General features: G+C 38.7%; 2 protein-coding genes across 2 annotated transcripts in view; one reads left to right on the top strand and one right to left on the bottom strand.

Moving 5' to 3' along the window:
- Nucleotides 1-8,817, bottom strand: part of LYSMD2 (LysM domain containing 2) — a 30,963-nt gene extending 22,146 nt beyond the window's left edge. The window contains exon 1 of the mRNA XM_001370045.4: nt 6,131-8,817. Coding sequence (XP_001370082.2) covers nt 6,131-6,412 — 282 coding nt within the window. The 5' untranslated portion in view covers nt 6,413-8,817. The remainder of the gene's footprint in view (nt 1-6,130) is intronic.
- A 9,402-nt stretch (nt 8,818-18,219) lies between these two features.
- The window catches only part of TMOD2 (tropomodulin 2), a 53,926-nt gene continuing 51,809 nt past the window's right edge, over nt 18,220-20,336 (top strand). The window contains exon 1 of the mRNA XM_007479958.3: nt 18,220-18,436. Within this exon, the coding sequence (XP_007480020.1) occupies nt 18,425-18,436 (12 nt within the window). The 5' untranslated portion in view covers nt 18,220-18,424. The remainder of the gene's footprint in view (nt 18,437-20,336) is intronic.

Consider the following 20,336-nt stretch of genomic DNA (forward strand, 5'->3'; position numbering starts at 1 on the left):
TGTAGCAAGGTTATACAAGGTCAACCAATCTCACTTGAAGGTCAACCCTCAGCCTCTTACTTGACTTGTTAACATACTTATTTTCATCACCCTAAATTATAGGGTAACTCACAAGTATATTTGAATGTTTTCTCATTAACAAAATTACAAACTCTTTCTCACTGTCAGTTAGTTACCTTGAGGACCCAACCTCAATTTTTTAGCTATTATTTAATAAACTGGAGAAATCTCTTTCCTCATAAGAACTTGATCATGTCTCTGTCTCTCTGCCTCTCTTTGTCTTTCTCTCTCTTATACATGTATATTTATATTTATAAATCCCTAACCTCTTAGGACTAATTCAATAATAAAGTTACTAACTGAATAATTTATTTAAAGACAACTGCCAGAGTCCCTTCTAACTATCACTATAACTAACGATGGCCTCTTCCCAGTCCTGGAAACCTAGTTCTGCCACTTGGTCCAAATAAATCTCTTCTCAAGGATTTTCTTTCTCTTCTTTATAAGATAAAGCTTGAAATAATTCCCATCAAGAAAAAAAGACTGTCCATCTTCTCAAGTCATCAGTGTTGTTGTTGTTGTTTTCAAAATAACAGTTAAAAATACCATTTATACTACATGCCATCATCTTGTAAAGATATAGTAACTGTATCTGTAGTTTCCATGGGAGAGCTTAGTAAAACAGATATTACGTTTCTTCCCATGGTCAACAATTTTCAATCTCCTGAAGATCCTTTTGGTGGTTCATCAAATCCACACGAATATTATATGCTTGCTTTAAGGAAGGAGAAAAGCAAAAAAACACTAGCAATAGTAATTATAATAATAGTTAAATAGAACACTACATACACATCAAAAAAGCTTCTGAGCAGCCCTGAACTGACTCATTAATAGGAATTACCTCTGACTGCATGAGTAACCATTTCTCATTTCTCCTATAACATTATCAGTTACGTTAATTAGCGGTAGAATACTTCTGGTTCTTGTGTGACCTATGGGCTTTTCTGTGTCTATGTGTGGGTATCAACTTGTTGATAAAACAGTGAAGACGGAATATCATTATCTCTAAGCTTTACAGATAGTCTTTTTCCCCCCTAGATGTCCCTACAAATAAAATTTTATATAGGAAAAGATTTAAAAAATATTTGGGTACTGTCCTCTCTCTCTTCCCCACCACTGGCTAAACTGAGGTCTTCTTCAATCCTAGCCAAGTCTGATGGGTTTCTGTACATAGTGTCTTCTTCACTACAAGCATGCCTTTCTGAGGTATTGTTTAATTCGGATGGTACAGCTATAAATGGTGGGTAATCTCTTCTCTTGAAAATCTTAACTAATTGCTCATTATTACTTTTGTATTACCTCTCAGGGAGTCCAGTTAACTCTCTCATGGTCAAGAGATAGTTCCTATAAATTGTTTTCAAAGAACCTTCATTCTCTAGTGTTATTCTATATGAAAATTGCCCAGGCACTCAATTACTTGAAAAGGAACAAATCTTTGTATATTTACTAATTTGTAGCACCACCTCCCCCTCCAGCTTTCCAGTTCCTTTTTATCAGCTGTCTTCCCCTGTTAGAGTATGAGTTCCTAAAGGACAAGGGCTGTCTTTCTTTTTATTTATATTTATATGTCTAGCATTTATCACAGTGCCTGGTACACCACTTAATAACTACATAGTTCAATGAATTAAGAGCCAGGCCTAGAGGCAGTAGGTCCTAGGTTCAAATCTGGCCTCAGGTACTTCCTAGCTGTGTGACCTGGGCAAGTCACTTAACTTCCATTGCCTAGCTCTTACCACTCTTCTGCCTTGGAGCCAATATACAGTATTGATTCTACCATGGAAGGTAAGGGATTTATAAATAAACAGATTGTTGACTCAACTTAAGTTGACCAAGATTACTCAGAAATACCCTGTCACCTGGTTGAGGGTTTTGGTAATTAAACCAGATATCATTTCTTAATTTTTTTTTCAGATTTCATCTGAGCTAAGGTCATAGCTAGTTGGCAGGCTTTCTCTTACTTCTCTCTCAGCCACAAACTGTATGGATTGTGACTACATGTTTTTTATCCTCTGAGAATCCTAGTCTCAAATCAATAGGTAGGTATGGTTCATGACCAAATATTAATAAATATAGCGTAAAAAGTCTACGGCATCATTTCTTGTAGAGTTGTACACATACATTAAAAATGCCACATGTTGGCTCTACTGAGATCTTTGCTCAGGCTTCAGGGTTCCAACATGTTTATCCCAACTGAATTATGTTGTTCTCTAAGAGGATAGTAAGGTATTGATTTTATTTCTTAATACTTGCTTAAACTAACATTTCTTTAAGTAATCTGTTTATCTATTTTAAAAGTCTCTCTACCTCGGACAGAATGAATCCAGGTAGTGAAACTACAAATGAAAAAATAGTTCCACCACAATACTTTGACAAATGGGAAACATTTTTAATTTTGGTTGGATATGCCTATGTATGTATGGTAAATGGATCAGTTGCCAATATAATATGCAAAACTGCTATGCATGTGGCCTTAAGTCTCAGACTTTTTAATAACTAGCATTTTAATATTTGTCTTTCTAGCCACAGGTATTTTCTTATAATCATAGAGATAAAGTGACTGATAATGCTACTAATGGTTAATGACAGTAACTAGTCTGCTTTATTGGATGTAAACTAATTCCATATAACAATTAACTGACTATTACTATATAGAATAAATATTTATATGATAGTTTAACATGTCTGATTATTAAATGAGTGCTATTATCACTATTTTAAAGGTGAATATTTCTAAGTTTACACTTAAAATATTTTAATATTTTTAGTCTGGAAACTTATAGGAGTCTTCCTAATTTTAGAAGTAAGCACAGAGAATAAAAATAAGGATATAAGAATATGGAAAAAAGGATAAAAAAATTGGAAAGTTGGAAGGTTATTTACAGTTACAGCAGGGCTGGGGAGTTCATTCAGTCAGCATTCTATGAATCAATGATCAGAAAATTTGAAAACACCTGATACCTTAACAGGAAGGAGCACTACCTGAAAATTGATTTCTGCATTTCCTAAGAAGGAAGAGTTGGTCATGGGAGGGATCTGAAGCTGTGGACCCAATGGCACAAAAGTAGAATTCATGTGTATTTTAAAAACCACAGGCTAATTCCCCTCAGTTGTACAAAGAAAAAACAAACCTGTATTTCAGGCAAGGGCTAGGTCCCCTGAGGGACACAGAGAAGTCTCACCTGGGAGCAGACCTAAAGTAAAATACCTCTCTTCAAACAACAAAGATAAGCCCAAGATGGAAACTTTCTCACAAAAGTATTCTTGCTTCCCTGAAGAATATTCAGTCAAGGTTTTACCTAGGAATGAGACAGATCTCCAATAGGTTTGGTAGGTTTCTGATAGGGACAAGATGAATTGTTTGACAGAAAATCTTAAAAGTCCTGCACTAAATTTATCCCTTCAATAGCATTTTCTTAAGGACAGATATGCTTTCATTTTTGTCTCATATCTCCAGTGCCCAGAATCTTTAAAATCCAAAGTTTTTAACAATTGAATTAAGGGAGAAAAGTGACTATGCTACTAAGCAAAAAAAAAAAAAAAAAACCTTCAAGTGTTTACTGTAACCAAATTTCCCTTTCCAGTTTAGAATATAAACAGTGTCTTCCCAGACACAGATTCTACTCTCTCAGAAACAAAAGTAGAAAAATCATGGTTTGCACTTATGAACTGATTGTGGAGTCCATTGTAACCTGTTTTTTCTGGTTTCGTTTTTTCTTACTGTAGCTCCAACTGATCTCAGTTGTGTAATATGAGCTCAGAGAAGGCCAACATAGAGAGAACATAATAGTGATTGACATCTTTGGAGTAAAAAGAGAATAGAGAGCTGGTTGTGCAATACAAGAGCATAGCAGAGAAAATATTACAATTAATACGATCTAAGCTGAGAAAATAGTGATAAGAGAACTTAAAATGGGCAAGGAATATATTAATTTACCTGGAGGTAAATCAGACTTACTGACTTACTGACTTACCTACACAGCTAGTAAGTGTCTGATATCAGAGTATTTTAATTCTGGAAGATGAATCTTCTTGATGCCAAACACAGCACTATCTTCTTTGCCACCAAATGTTTGTTAACTTAAACACATATACCTACACATATATACATGAAAGACTTTGTTTTCCTTTATAACTAGAGAAGCAGTCAGAGAGAGAATCTCTACTTAGACTAAGGATAAAACTGAAGATGGAATTAGAAAGAGTGGGGGAAAAGTACATTTTTTTATTGAATTGAAATATTGAACTAAACTGAATCAAATTGTAACAAACTGTAATCAATAAATAATATATTATACATACAATAAGATGTATCCCAAGATTTCTTTACATTGTAGTAAAGTAACTCTCTTCTATGTATAATTCACAACAGAAATAAATGGCAATAGCTGTGCCCAAGGGCTTGATCTTTGAAGGAAAAAACGCTAAGTCTTTAGTGTTGGTGTAGCTACCAATAGTGAAACTCTAGAAAGACTTCAGTTGGAGCAGCAGTTCTCAAATGTTTTGGTCTCAGGACCCTCCCCCTCTAAAAATGATTGAAGACCCTGCCTACACTCCCAAGCTCTTTGTGTCTGTGGCTAATATCTATTGATGTTTACCATATTAGGAATTAAAAGATCATGTTATTATTATGAAAATAACTTTGACCTTGCAGATTCCCTGAAAGTGTCTTGTTTTTGGACTACTCAGTGTGTTAGAATATGTCGGGACTTGTTTTTGCTAATAGCACCTTCTGGAATTCTTCAAGGTGCATAGGTCTGCACCTGGTTAATACCAATGAATTTCTCAGTCTTTATTGTAGACATACACAATCAGAAAGTCCATTTTACAAAATGATTTTCACCACACAGAAACTTAGAGTGACCTTAGTTGTTTGTTTTTTGTCTCTGACCCCAAAACTGGCTCTGGGGAATCCAGATAACAGAATTGATCATTATGGTACTTCACAAGGAATTCCCTACAGGAACAATAATGAATTCATTTGATTATTTAGTATATCCATAACCTGCTAGATACACTAGAATGTTTATATGATAGATAAGACTGGTAAATATATACTCATCCAAGTATGCAAGACAGATTACCCTGACTCTGTTCTTCCATGTGGTACAGAAGAGATAGTCTTCTTTTAAGACTGAAGTACAGATAAGACCATCTATTCTTTCCTTCTCCCAAGCTTCAGAGATATTTCAGGAAAGAACACTGAAAAGGGATCCACAAAGGTTTGGGGGAGGGGGAAGTCCTTCATCAACACTGGAAACTCAATAATATAAATATTATAACTTCTTAATCTAAATACCTTCTTATAAAATAACTTCTTAACCTAAAAATGTATTCCCATAATACCCTTTTTCTGTCTCCAAGGTTGTAAAGTATTTTGTTCAAGATACCCAAAAGGTAATAAATTTATAATATACATATCTATCCCTAAGCTCACCTGGACCACAGCTCTTGGCTGCTGCTTAGCAACAAGTGTCTGTCACATTCACAGCACAGTGAGCCCAGGGGTGTAATTTCACATCTAAATTAAGAAGCAGTCTATTGAACTGAATTATCTGCAGGGACAATAGTGCCATCACTGACTCACTGCCACGCCCTGCTTCTATTTTTTAAAAAAGTACACACACAATAACAACAATCTAAATTATTTTCTCAACAGTCGTTTTGGCCCCAGCTCTGCTTGAGGTGAACACATACAGCAGTACAAACTCTATGCCTGAAAATCACGTTCAAGTGGCCTCTGTTCCTCCCAGCGTCTCCAGAACGCTTACATCTCCGCTGACATTCAACAAGAAGGCATGGACCACGTCTTCAGAGTGGCACCCCACATGCATGGGAACTCCGACAAATACTATTCGGTGATTATGTTCAAAGCCTTGGCTCATTCATCATCCCCGGCTGCTCCAACAAGCTAAAATAACCTTTGTAATCACAGGATCGGTTACCTGGCCATCATGGTCTCTGCCCTGCCTGCTCATCCTCCTCCCACTCCTGTTCTGGAACAAGAGCTCCTTGGGGGGCCCCCTCCCCCGGCCCCATCAATCCCCAAGCTCAGCCCCCAGCTCTCACCCACCGTGACTCCGTACTTGAGTGCGATGCCCTGCAGCGTATCCCCGGCGCACACCCGATGCTGCACTTGGCGCTCGCACACAGCGGCTGCCAGGGGCGCCCGCACGCTGGCAGTGCTGCCGTACGAGCGGGTCTTGGTGCGGGCCAGGCTCAGGGATAGCTCGGCCTCCTCCGACTCAGAGCCCGATCGGGAGCGGGGCGGAGGCGGCGAGGGCGCCAGGACCGACTGCCTGGCCGCGCGAGGGCCACCTTCCCGCAGAGACAGCGCGGGAGAGAAGTCCGCCATGGCTCGGGCCAAGGCCGGGGCCGCCTGCTCGGAAACCTCTCTCTGTTAAGGGGCGGCGCCTCGTGCTCCCCTCTTCAGTGAGGCCACTGATGGAGGCGGCGGAGTCCGAGGCTCAGCCGAGGCATGGCTGGGCCATCTCCAGGGGGCCCTCCTCGGCAGCTCCCAGTGCACGGCAGAAGGATGATACCTGGAAGCAGAGGAGAGGGGAACGGGGCTGCCGCTGACCCCGGGGAGGGGCAAGCACCCGGCCTGGCTGCCTGCCTGCCTGCCTGCCTGGCTGCCTGCCTGCCAGCCTGCTGCACGCACGGAGAAGGCACCACCCCCGCCACCCCCGTCAGGGGAAGTGAAGCTGTTGTGCTTTGGGAAAGGGGGTGGGAAAGGCAATGACCGTGGCCTCGGGAAGATGGAGAATAGTACTTAGGATCCTAAGCCTGCGGGAAAATTCTGCCCAATGGCAGGAACCTTTTGTCTGTGACAGCGGCCCTGCAAAGCTTTGGCTATAGAGCTCATATTACCGTCTCTGCCTGGGCCACTGCGGGAAAACTTTGCTATTTCTCCGTTCTTGATTGCCAAGCCTACAGCATCCGGAATCAGACATTCACTTTACTCCCTCTCTGAAGACCTTTCAGTCTCACCACCTTCGGACTGCAGAGTGCCTCAAACTTCGAGTTATAGCGAACATTATGAACCTCTGGATTCCCACAGCTTCCCCAATTCAGCTCCATCATTTCATTTAGTCACTTCTTCCCAAGATCCCATCTACATAAAGCCATTTTACCTGGTCTTATGGTACTTTTGGCAAATGCCAGTAAGATCGGTGTACCAGTGCTTGGTAACTGGCCTCTAGGGTGCCAGGACTGTGGTGGGGGATAAAGGAGTATTACTTTTCCTCATTACACTTTTTCCGATTCCATTAAAAAGTTGGAATCTAGTTTATGCATATGTCAGCAACATGATATGATGGAAAGAACTAGGGATGTGGAGTCAAACATCATGGGGCTCTACTACTTACTAGCTTTGTGATCCAGAGTGACATTTCTGAGGCTTAAGTACTATTTTTTTCTCACAGGGTATTTCACAGTGTCTCTGACTTTTCAGGCTTGTCAGATCTTATAGGGGCCTCCCACTTTATCACCTCTGCCTCTTAGAATCCTTAGTTTCCTTCAAATCTAAGTTCAAGCACAACCTTCTACATTACTCTTTTCCTGATCCTGCCAGCTACCAGTACCCACATTCCCCAATGATCTTTTCATATATTTTGTATATATCCATTTAAGTATGCACATGTTGTCTCTCCTCCATAGATTGTAATGTTTTCAGGGCAAGATGTTCACTTTTGTTCTTGTATCCCTAGCTCCTATAAGTGCCTGGCACTTTTCTCATTATGATACCATCTGTCAGAAACAGAAATGTGAAGAGTGAGCACCAATGTTTGTGGTTCTCTGTGAAATTGGCACATTGTAGGCTTTTGTTTTGGGGGGCTTTCTTCCATTCCATGGGTTGGTGTTTTTATTATTGTTGTTATTATTATAATAATACGAAAGCATACTTGAGGTTTGTATTTTTTTTTCAAGAAAATTAATATCTGGGTTAAGTGTTTATCATATATATTGGTACTTTATTTTATCTAACAACTTCAAAACCAGAATGGAGTCCTGCTCACATATCACTTTATAAGCTTTTTTTTTAAGCTGTTAATTTTGTTTATTCTGGTGTTGCTGACATTTCAGGATTGTACATATCTTTCCCATAGGCTGGCACTAACATTGCTTGCTAATTATCTCCCCTCCTCTGTTAGCTCTGTGTGTCTCCTATCTGCTGTTGGCCTGACTACAATTCAGTCAATGTGCAGCAGAATCATTACACTGAAGCATTAAAAGGCTTATTTCCCTTATAATTTAAAAAATGTTTATTGATTAATTTATTACCTGATTATTGTAAAACAACTCAAGTGAGCTAATGTATCCAAAGAACTTTACAAAGCACTTTTGCCAAGTCTTTCAATGAAAGGCCTTATTTGTATGAGAGATTTGTATTTGCGAACTCTATGATCCCTATCAACTCAAAATTATGACCTTATAAAGTGCAAATAAACAGTGAGCCTTGATAGTTATATCATTGTCTAATGTCAGTGTCTTCTTACATCTTGGACACTTCTCTATGGCTAGATAGAAGTAAATAGTAATAGAGATTCAAGTTAGACCTATTTAAAATTGATGACTTTTTGTCAAATCCCTGAGGATAATTTCTAGTTTATCCTGTATATAACTTGTGTGTACATCATTGTTTGCATGCTGTCCCCACCATCAGACTTTGAGCTCCTTAAGAAGTAGGACTTTCTTTTGCCTTTCTTCCTAACCCCAGTGCTTAGCACTGTACCTGGCCCATAGTAAATGTTTAATAAATGCTTATCAACTGACTGAGGTACCGTAGCAGTGTAGCAGTTGAGACATGTAGAAAGGATGTTATTTGGAGTTGGAATAATAGTAGCTGGTGTTTATTTATGTAGTGACTTATCTGCAATAATAGTATCAGTAGCAATTAGCATGTATGTAACACTTTAAGGTCTATAAAGTACTTTACATATATTATCTCATGTAATCTCTTAAAACAAGCCCATGAGTAAGTCCTACAGGTACTATTATCCTGTATACAGAGAACCTAGGGGGCACAGTAGATAGAGTTCAGGGCTTGGAGCCAGGAAGGTAGCTGTGTGACCCTGGGCAAGTCACTTAACCCTGTGGGCCTCACTTTCCTCATCTGTAAAATAATCTAGAGAAGGAAATGACAAACCATTCCAGTATCTTTGCTAAGAAACCCCTAAATGGAGTCACAAAGAGTTGGACACAGCTAAGAATGACTGAACAACAAAATATATGGAACCATGGATCTAAAGCTGAAAGGGACTTCAGAAGCCATCTAGTTCAACACTCTAATTTAAAAATATATATATCTTTATTTTATTCCAACAACAAATTTATACATAAGTTTTCCAAAGTCATATGATTCATATTGTCTCCCTCCCCCCTCCCAGAGCTGACAAGCATTTCCACTGGGTTGTACATGTATTATCACTCAAAACATTTCCATATTACTCATTTTTGTAAGAGAATAATCTTATACAACCAAAATCCCACATCATATACCAAAATAAACAAGTGATAAATCATATTTTTCATTTGTATTTCTACTTCAACAGTTCTTTCTCTAGAGGTGGATAACATTTTTTTCACAAGTCCCTCAGAACTTTCCTGGATCATTGTATTATTGTTAATAGCAAAGTCTATCCCATTTGATCATTCCACATTATTGCAGTTACTGTGTATAATGATCTCCTGGTTCAGCTTAATTCACTCTGCATTAGTTCACAAAGGTCTTTCCAGTTCTTTCTGAAATCATCCTGTTCATCATTCCTTAGAGTACAATAATATTCCATCACTGTCATATACCACAACTTGTTCAGCCATTCCCCAATTAAGGGACATCCTTTTAGTTTCCAGTTCTTTGACACCACAAAAAGTAAATATTTTTGTACAAACACGTCCTTTCCCATTTTTAAAACTCTCTTTGGGTACAGACTTAGTAGTGATATTGCTGGATCAAAAGGTATGCCTTCTTTTATAACCCTGAGGACATAATTCCAAATTGCCTTTCAGAACCCCAACTCTCTCATTTTATAGTTGAGGAATTTGAGATTTAGGAAAGTTGAGTGTCTCGTCCAAAAACACAGAGCACATTTCAGAGGTAGGATTTGATCAGAGGTATTCTGCCTCCAAGGGTCATGTTCTTTCCACCATGCTGGTTTCTAACATGCTGATTCCCTTTATATAGATAAGGAAACTGAGGCTTCGAGGGTTTAAGTTGATTTACCCAGTTCCAGAGTTGATATGGAGGAGCCTAGGACAAATTAGACCCACTGAGGAAAAGCAGCCAGAAAAGATATGCTTGTGAGTTTTCCTGAAACTCTTGGAAAGGCCAGTCTCAGCTTACAGCACAGCTGTTCTCTAGGCTGTAACTTAGATAAGAAAGGATTCTTCCCCCAGTATGGACATCATCAAACTTTGAGTCCTTCCTCACTCTGAAGAGAAAAGAAGTCTTTGTAATATCATGACTGTAAAAACCAGACCTTCCTTTCCCTAAGTTACACAGAATAGCTGTCACTCTTTCTCAATTTATTTACATTTGTAAAAGAACCCTAGTAATGTTATTGTGTGAAGTCATTTCATAAAGGATATTCTGTGGAAGAGCAATACCTCCCAAGAATGATGTAATGCTTCACATATTACTCTCTATAATTATAAAGTGTTCCTTTTTGTCATAATAAATGGAGCTATCTGATGGAGATCATGCATCTTCCTGCCTGACTCTTGCTTTATTTCTCTCTCTCTCTCTCTCTCTCTCTCTCTCTCTCTCTCTCTCTCTCTCTCTCTTACAAATTGACATTTAATTATCTACATAATTATTATTTTAATTAGTATTAATTTATTTTTTTATCAATTACATGTAGTAATAAATTTTCATATAGGTTTTCCAAAGTTATATGATCCAAATTGTCTCCCCCTTCCTTCTTCCCTCCCTGCTCCTAAAGCTGGAAAGCAATTCAATCTTGTTTATACATGTATTATCATGTAAAACATTTCTATATTCTTCATTTTTGTGAGTGAATTAGTATTACATTTAAATAAGAAAACCATGAATACCTAAGATATCTGATGGTAAGAGGAGAAGGTAGTTGGAGAAATTGAGCAGAGCATGAAGCTTCTCTGAGGCCCCACAGAAGAACCATAGATCCATAATTTAGAAGTAGTCAAGACTCCTACTTTCTCTGGTAGAGGAAAGGATACTAGGAAATAATTATAGGAAGAAGAAGAGAAAAGGAGGATTTGTAGCTCCTAAAGCACTCAGTCCTCACAATCAAGTTCCTGCCTAACATTCTGATTGTACTGAAGTCCTTTGAATATCTTTTAAAAAAGTTAATTCTGAAAAGCAATCTGGAATTATGTCCAAAGAGTTATAAAACTGTGTATGCCCTGTGACCCAGAAATACCATTATTAGGTCTGTCTCCCAAGGTAATTGGAGGAAAAGGAAAAGATGTTCTAAAACATTTACAGCAGCTCTCTTTGTGGTGTCAAAGATCTGGAAATTGAGGGGATGCCCATCAATTTGGGGAATGGATAAACAAGTTGTGGCATATTATTGTGATGGAATATTGCTATAAATGAGCAAGTTAATTTTTTTTAAAGGGAAAGACCAACATGAAATTACTAATGAAATGAGTAAAATCAAGAAAAAATTATATACAGCCACAGAAATATCATTTGAAGAATAACTGAAGAAAGAATTAATAAAAAGAAATTTGCAAGACATAATTTTATATATATATATATATATATATATGCTTTTTTTTTTTTGGTCAAATGATGTCTTCTAAAGTTCTAAAGGTGGGGAGGGAGGGAAGAGGATACCTGGGAACTTTAATGTAACAAACAAACACAATGTTTTTTAAAAGAGAAAAGTCAATTTCTTGGACAATTCTCACAACAGAGGAGAGGATGCTTCCCTGGCTGCCTTAAAGTCAAGTCCCAATGTTCTTAGCTTTACTATTTAGTTTCCCAACACCTCTAGCTAGGGGCATTGCACTCCTGCCAGAGAAAGGAGGACGCCTGATTGTCTAAGTTCAGTTAAAATTTAAAGAATCTTCAAAAGAAATTCCAACTTGTATTTGCTAAGCTCGTGTTCCCTAGCTGAAAGGAGAGGGCTAGAAGCCACATGCAAAACTCCTTCCCCACTGCCTCTGGAATCCATCTTTATACAGAAGCAAAGAAAGTGGTCATATGACTCATGAAAAACATCCTCTATACCAAAAATCTTCCTTATCCTGCCTGATATTTGCACCAATTAAAGGTTTATTTGGATTATTAGGATTTACCTGGATTAATAATTAAAGAAATATTTAATAGACAACTGAGGAGGGAGCTTATCAGTTATTCATACTTTAGAGCAAGTTTTCTTAATCATGTTTCCAAATATTCAGCTGAAATGCACAGAACAAATGGAAGTTTTGATATATAGGAAGACAGAAATCAATCATTTTGGAGCATGGAGTACTTAGTAGAGGACAGATCTGAGCTGAGCATTACAAGAAAGACTTTGGAAGGCTATAGGATAGTAAGCAATCATAGAATAATAGTTAACAAAGTTGGAAGGAACCTTAGATATCAATTCTAAACCCCTCTCTCTTCTCCCCAACATGCTACTCTTATACAAATGAGAAAACAGAGGCCCAGATTGTTCAATGGACTTTTCCACAGTTACCAAGGTGGCTTTTTGTTCTTTATTTTCAAAGATGACCAATAACATCAGAGAGTAATGTCTTGACTTGCACATGAATTGGATGTGAGACAGAGTTACATAAACTTTGTTCTTTCTTCCAAAGTCATTAAAGTCTAATAGCAAGACAAAAGTCAGGATGACTGGATATGGCTTGAGTGTCTTCAGTGTCTAACCAGGCTCTAAGTGCCCCATAGCATCTACTTCAGCCACTTTTATAGCCTGTGGAACAAATTGTCCTCATCTGCCTATTCTAACAGAAATTTCTCATGTTTGGGGTAAACATCCCCCTAAACTGATGAGTTTGTATACTCTTGGTTACCTCTATCCTAAATAACCTGTCTGCTGGTTTACTGGGGGGTAGTTGATGAGCATGTTATAGATTCTTGGAGCTACAGGTGGGAGATGGGGGAAAGGTGAACACTAGAGGAAAATAAGCAACCCTGGCTCAGTAAACACTCACAACAGAGGTGCTAGTCTGCCTCGAATACCCCAGACACACAGGTACTTAAGTGGCAAAGCAGAAATATGAACCAGGTTTGTTTGTTGACTGCTGTGGAATAATGGAGAGTATACCTGTAGGTACAAATAGGGAAGGAGTATAAAAAGAAAGATGCAGGTGACACCCAAAGCTACATTCTGATTCTGATTATCATTATTATTATCATTACCTTCTGATAATTATTACTCTCAAATTACCCTAAATTTTCTTCTTTCATCTTTGTAGGGGATTAACTCTAGGGCTTTCTTTATACCCATCTGAGCATTACCCCTTAATTGGTGTCCAGTGGATAGGGTGCTTTGCAGGAAACATCAAGAATTGAGTCCAAGAAGGTATATAGAATCTTTCGACTTCCTGTGAGTTCCTTATTCTTCTGACCATTCCTTTCTGTTATTCCCCTAATAAAATGCCCACAATTTGTAGTTGTTAGTTCCCTTTTCTAAATTTGAGTAACTTTCTCCTTTTTTTTCTTCTCCAGTCAAAAATTCAAAATGCAGCTGGCATTACACAGCACTTCATCAATGAATACTTCTGTGGAGGTTCCTTTTTTCATACTTAAAACCCTACCAGAATATTACCTTTCCTTTGGGGTTCTAAGAGTCAGTTTTAGAAAGCAATCATTTGACTGCTTATAGAAGGAATTTCTGTTTACACTGGATTGTATAACTAAATTATAAGATCCTTTTCAGTTCTGGGATTCTGGGATTCTTCCAAAAACCTCATTTCATGTTTTCATCCTATTTAGGTATTCTACCAACTTAAATCCCCTAATATTACTACCAAGTCTAATTTGTCAATTTCCTATTGTGAATTTTACTTTCCAAAGAAGGAAAGCACACTGTAAAAATTTCAGGCAGAATTTAAGTAATTTTTAAAAAACCAACTTTTAACCATCAGTGTAGTGGATGGGCAGCCTGGACCACAGAAGGCCAGAGTTTAAATCCTGCCTTTTATGGATAGAGACTATGATCCTAGGTAAGTCATCTAACTTCTCAGTTCCCCAGGCAGTTTTTAGCAGTTGCCATCTGCATTATGGTAGAAAGAGTACTGGTAGGGGCAGATGTGTGGTACAGTGGATAGAGCACTGGGCTTACAATCAGAAAGATGTATGAATTCACATCCAGCTTCACATTTTTGTTAGCTGTGTGACACTGGGTAAGTCATTTGACATCTGTTTGCCTTAATTTGTTCAACTAAGATGAGGATAATAATAACACCTATCTTCCAGGATTGTTGTGAAGGTAAAATTAAATAACATTTATAAAGCAATATAAATGTTAGCTATTTCTAAACTTAAGCATTAAAAACATATTAAAGTATATGCTGTTAAACCTTGTTAAAGGTCTGTTTTAAGATAAATAAATCTAAAAACTAGAACTCATGACCTCTTCTCTTATTTTACCTTCCCTTTTCACCTATTCCAAATTGATACATGATCTTTTGTTGCCCTCTGACCATACAAAGTTCCCCCTGTGATGTCAAGCTCAGTTCTGTCCTCCCTAATTTACCATTTGTGTCACATGAAGCAAGTCATTTAACCTCATCTCAGTTTGTTCATCTATAAAATAAGAGAGTTGCATGAGATGATTCTGCTGACTCTTAGCTGTGAGAGGTACATCTGAATTTTTCTCCCTAAATTCATTCTTTTAAACCCATATCTTCCATTTTGGAATCCATACTAAGATTCTAAGGTAGAAAACTGGTAAGTGGTAGTGGGGGTTAAGTGATTTGCCCAGAGTCACACAGGGGAGTGTCTGAGACAAGATTTGAACCCATGACCTTCAGACCTGGCTCTCAATCTTGAGCCAACTAGTCACCCCTCTAAATTCTTTTAACTACTATTAATCCCTTTCCCTAACCTAATATATGGGGTAGTTAGGTGGTGAAGTAGATTCAATGCCAGGTTTGGAGTCTGAAAGACTCAACTTCTTAAATTCAAATTTGACCTCAGACACTTACCATGTATGTGATTGTGGGCAAATAACTTAACTCTGTTGGACTCAGTCTCCTCAACTGGAAAATGAAATGGCAAATTATTCTAGTATCTTTGCTGAGAAAACCCAAAATGGGGTCATAAAGAGTTGAACACAACTAAATAATAGCAACAAAAACCTAATATCCTTAAAAAAAATTTTACCCTCCCTAGGGCTTGGTGTCAACATTTTCTCAGGGTTTTATTATAGTTCAAGGTCCCCCAAAGCCTGACTGATACTTACCATGACCTTAGCTTAGGGAATCCTTCCTATGACTTCTTTCATTTCCTGCTTCTGAAATAATGATTCACTGTTTTCCTCTCTACTCAGGTGTCTTTGACTCTAATCCTAATCTAGGACATTTTGCTGCTAAAAGCATTCAAGCATCAGTATCTGTTTCCCTTTTCTACCCTTCTCTTTTTAGTTTTCCCATGCCATGAGCTTTTTTTCTACTTTGAATTGCTGATTTGATCTTCCTGCCCTGAGGCTTATCTAATAGCCAGTTGTTCCTAGCAACAAATATAAGAACTGACTCAGTTGCAGGGATCCTATGCTTACAATTATATCCCTTGTAATTCTCACATATCTCATAATATCCACTCAAAAGAGACTGGCCTAACAACCCAGAAACCAAATTGCCAAAGAATTCCCATTATACAAATTATGCATGAAATTGGATAGAGAACTGTTCCATTAATTTAGTCAACCAGTATATATGTATCATGGACTGACTCTCGAGATGAATTTTGGGCAGGGGTCAGAATTGAGTATGAGAAGGAGAACAGGCTAGATCACATCTCTGCAGCTTTACTTTGTGCCCTACAAATTGGCAAAGATGTCAAGAAACTTCTCTGTGTGTGTGTATGTGTGTGTATACAAAGAGAGACAGAGACAGAAATAGTAGACATTAAAAGGACTTCAGAAAGACTAAGACTTTTCATTTTAACACCAAGCATTAAGAACAAATAGTTCAACAAAACAAATTTCTGCATTGTTCATTACTAAATATATCTGTCTCATTCTGAATAAGTCTATCAAAATTCTAGCAATATGTGAATGTCACAATTCATCTTCCTTCCAGATTATGGATTCCTAGCCTTGTATGTGTCATGAATCCCTTTATCAATCTGGTGAAATTTAAGGATCCCTTCTCAGAATAATGTTTTAAATGCATAAATTAAATACCCAGAATTACAAAGGAAACAAATTTTAATAAAAGATAGCTATGCAAATAGTTTTAGCATCTCATAGATTCTCTGACCATAATTTAGGGACTCCAGGTTAAGAACCTTTGCTATAGAGTTTGTAGCTTGGCTTCATTGAATCCTTTTGGTATCCTCCTTTAACTAGGTAAGTCGGCTCTAAATTTGTTGGCTATATCTCTGCCTTTGTCTAAGTCACTGATCAAAATGTTAAAGAACACAGAACATAGGTAGATCACTGAGCATTCCTCTAGAGTTCTGTCAAGTAGCCAACCTTCATTAATGATTATTTTGGGGATCCAGTAATTTAAATAGTTTTGAAGCCCCATAAAGTATTCTATTGCTACACCAGTTTCATTGTTCATCTCCCCAATGAGAATAGTATGAAAGATTTTGTCAAATTCTTTATTTAAAATCTAGATAAACTATCTCTATAACATTTCCTAATCTACCAGTCTATTATTTTGTTTAAAAAAGGGAATAAAGTTAATCTGGCATAATTTCTTATGAATCAAGCTATGTTGGCTCCTCCAGATATTCACTATCCAACCTCTAAATAATGTTCTATAATCTTGCCAATTGATTCCTTCTCTTCTCTCTATTTCTCTCTCTGTCTCTGTCTCTTTCTCTTCTTTTTAAAACAAATTCAAAATACTTTATTTCAAAAATATGAGAAAATTATCAACCTCAATTTTAGGACTACATTCTTAGACATAGTAATAAAGGCACACAGAACTGGGTAGATATTCATTATATACCAATCAAAAATTGAAATCCACTATAATTGTCAGGTCTCAAAGCAAGACTGATGGAGAATAAGGAACAGTGGAGGCGGGAAAGAGTCTCATAGAAATATAGAGGTTGTTTTTATGTATGATGACATGGGCCAAATCACTTAATTTCTCAGTTTTCTCATCTGAAAAAGTAGGATGTTGGATATAATGGCCTCTGAAGTCTCTTCTAATAGTTCTGTGATTTTGTGACTTCAAATTAGGAAGCACATCTCTAGGGAAATCAGTTTAATAATAATCCAGATGGCATCAAGGCAGCAAATACCCAATTCAATTTACTTCCAACTCAATCCAAGGACTAGCAAAATACACAACCTGATCTCAGTCTCTTCATAATTGGTCCTCTTATTCCTTCCTTTGCCTTCTCTTCCCCAAACCTCAGCCCAGTCAATAATTCCTCCATACCAAGAACAGTTCCCATTTCAGTCGATGACATCTAATGATGGCATTTGGGACTCAGAGTAGGATCAGACACAATGTTTTACAATGTCTTCATTTGGGATTAGGGTGGCAAAGGTTGTGGCTCACTCATTTCAATTTCTTCACAGCTTTGATAAACCTCTACCTCTATTTTTCCTAGCTCTGTGATTCCTAAAGGCCTCCATTTCACTCTCCCTTGAAATCCAAAGGATGTGTCTACCATCTAATGTTTGGGATCATGACTAGAATTAGACAGTTTTACAGATGGAATGGGAAAGGTTGTGACTTACACAACTCGATTTCCTCACAGCTTTGACAAACCTCCACCCGCATTATCTGCAGCTTTATGACTCTCAAAGGGGTCAATTCCAGCTGTTTCCTGAAATCCAAAAGGTGGTGTCTTTACAACCTTCCCAGGACATTTTTTTCTCTTCTTTTTTTAAGCACATATTTCCTGAATGGGGCTGGGAAGAGAAGAGGATCCTTTGGGGAGACACAAAAAGATAGAAAAGAAGAGAAAGACAAGAGAAAAGATAATTCATGCCCTGGGGTCCCGCCTCGGATCCTGCATCACACATCCTCTGGTCCTGGACTACAATTCCCAGCACGCTCTGCTCTCCAAGCCTGGAATCAGGGTTGCGCAGCCGCCTCCAGGCTGATTGACTAGCCTGTTGATAGCCCTGCCTGCCTCCCCTTCTCTTACCTCCACCTAGCTCCTACCTCCGGCGAGAAAGGACGACTGGCGGAAGGGCTGACTGACTGACTGACAGACGGATAGCGGGCTTCGGGATGGATGCACGGATGGGTAAGGCAGCTCTCTGCTTCTCCGGGAATGGGTGGGGACTCGGCCGAGCTCCGGGAGAGGCGCTGTTCCAAGCTCTGTTGCTCGACATGTCCCCGGGACTGCAGAAGCAGCAAATAGCCCCGGCGGAGTCTACTGTACCTCACCTCTCCTTTCCTCCCTCCCTGTCCAGGAGGTCCGCAGCCGGGGCTGGAAGATGCTCTATTGCAGCGCTGGGTCGGGAGGGTGATGGAAACCCCGCTGAATGGTGTCCTCTTTGCCTTGGCCCAACCCTGGTCCTCGAGAATGAGGGCAGCACGGTGCTGTCCGGCCGCCACCCTTCTCTGGGCGAGGTGCATCCAGCTCCCTGGGGGGGAAGGACGGAATCTCTACTGGAGAGCGCGAAGTCCTCAGGGTTTGGGTCCTACACGTCGTCCCCTGCGCAGCTACAGCTCCCAGGCCCCGATCTTAGCTGCAGTCTAGAAGGCGCCGGAGTTGGATTTTCCCCCTCCCTCGTGTCTCCGCAGTGCTGGAGGGCTGGGCTGGGGTTTTCGAACGCTCCGCTTTGTTCAGACTTCATCCACCAGACGTACGTGTTCAATAAATGTGAGGGGCTTTAAACATCTCCATGGCTTGTGAAAACACGGGCTGAAACCCAGTGAACGCGACAATTTAAAACAGCAACAACAACTCCATAACTTGAGCTGTCATTCTTAGGGAATTTTAGCATCCACGGGGGATGTCTGAAATCTGTTTAATGACTGTCTGTCCTTGCCGCCCTTAATATAGTCTGATTCTGATTGAAGTAAAAGTATTGTGCTGTCGTCCCTCCCGGCTCTAGATTTTCTCTGTTGGTCTGCAAGACTTAAAGCTAAGGAGGGCTAGCTGTGGTGTTTAAATGTGATGGGGTAGGGGAGAAAAAAGCGCAGACCAGCAATGTAGAGCACACTACTGTTAGCAAGCCTAAAGTCTGGCCCAGCCCAAACTCCTTAGCCCACCATCTTGTGCCCATTACATGTTTTTCATTATCTTTTTTTTTTTCCAAATCAAGATTCTCATTCAGAGAACTAGAGAGGTTTTTTGTATGGTGGGTCATAGAAGTGTGTCTACCTGTGAATGGACAGAGGGACACATCTAAAGGGTTTTTTTGGGGGGTTTCCTTGTAATTGTTGCTGTTTGTTATTTTTTAAATAGCTTTCCATAGTCTGTACAGTTTGTACAGTCTGTACAATTCATATTTTATTCAAAACTGGTTTTTCCTGTTCAGGTATGAACTAAGCATACTGCTTCACTTACTGATATAATTTATCAAGTTAAAAGTTTCATTTGCCTCCTTTAAATTGTTTTTGTAAATTTGTATCTTATGTTTTCTTTATTTGATGGGAGTGAAGTGATAGGAGAGTGATATGGTATCAGTAGCAGGAAGAAAGTTGCCAGAAGCCAGTATGGCCAAGGTAATAAGATGTCAGGGGAATGGAAACTAGATTCTAGAGGTGGAGGGGACTTTAGTGATCATCTTAAGATTCTTAACTTGGGTTGGGGTGCTGTACACTTGGTTTTTTAAATCTATTTGGCTAATTATTCCAATCTAATTGGTTTCCTTTGTAATCCTACACAATTTATTTGGGGGATTTATAAAACATTATTCTGAGAAATCCATAGACATCATCAGATTGCAAAAGGGGTCTATAACATGAAAAAATCAAGAAGCATCCACTAAACCACTAGATTGAAGATTCTTGGTTCTAGAGAACTGAAATGACATTCTCCCCACTCATCTACAGAATATAAACTTTTTGAGGTAAGACACTATCGCATTTTCATTTTATTCATGTACACTAACATATAAAAAGGTTTTCATTTATTTGATGGACCAAGTTCAGTAACACAGCTAGTAAGTAAAAGACACTTAAATCTAGGTTTT

The sequence above is a fragment of the Monodelphis domestica genome, chromosome 1, assembly GCF_027887165.1.
Source record: "Monodelphis domestica isolate mMonDom1 chromosome 1, mMonDom1.pri, whole genome shotgun sequence".
In the NCBI taxonomy this organism is placed as follows: Eukaryota; Metazoa; Chordata; class Mammalia; order Didelphimorphia; family Didelphidae; genus Monodelphis; species Monodelphis domestica.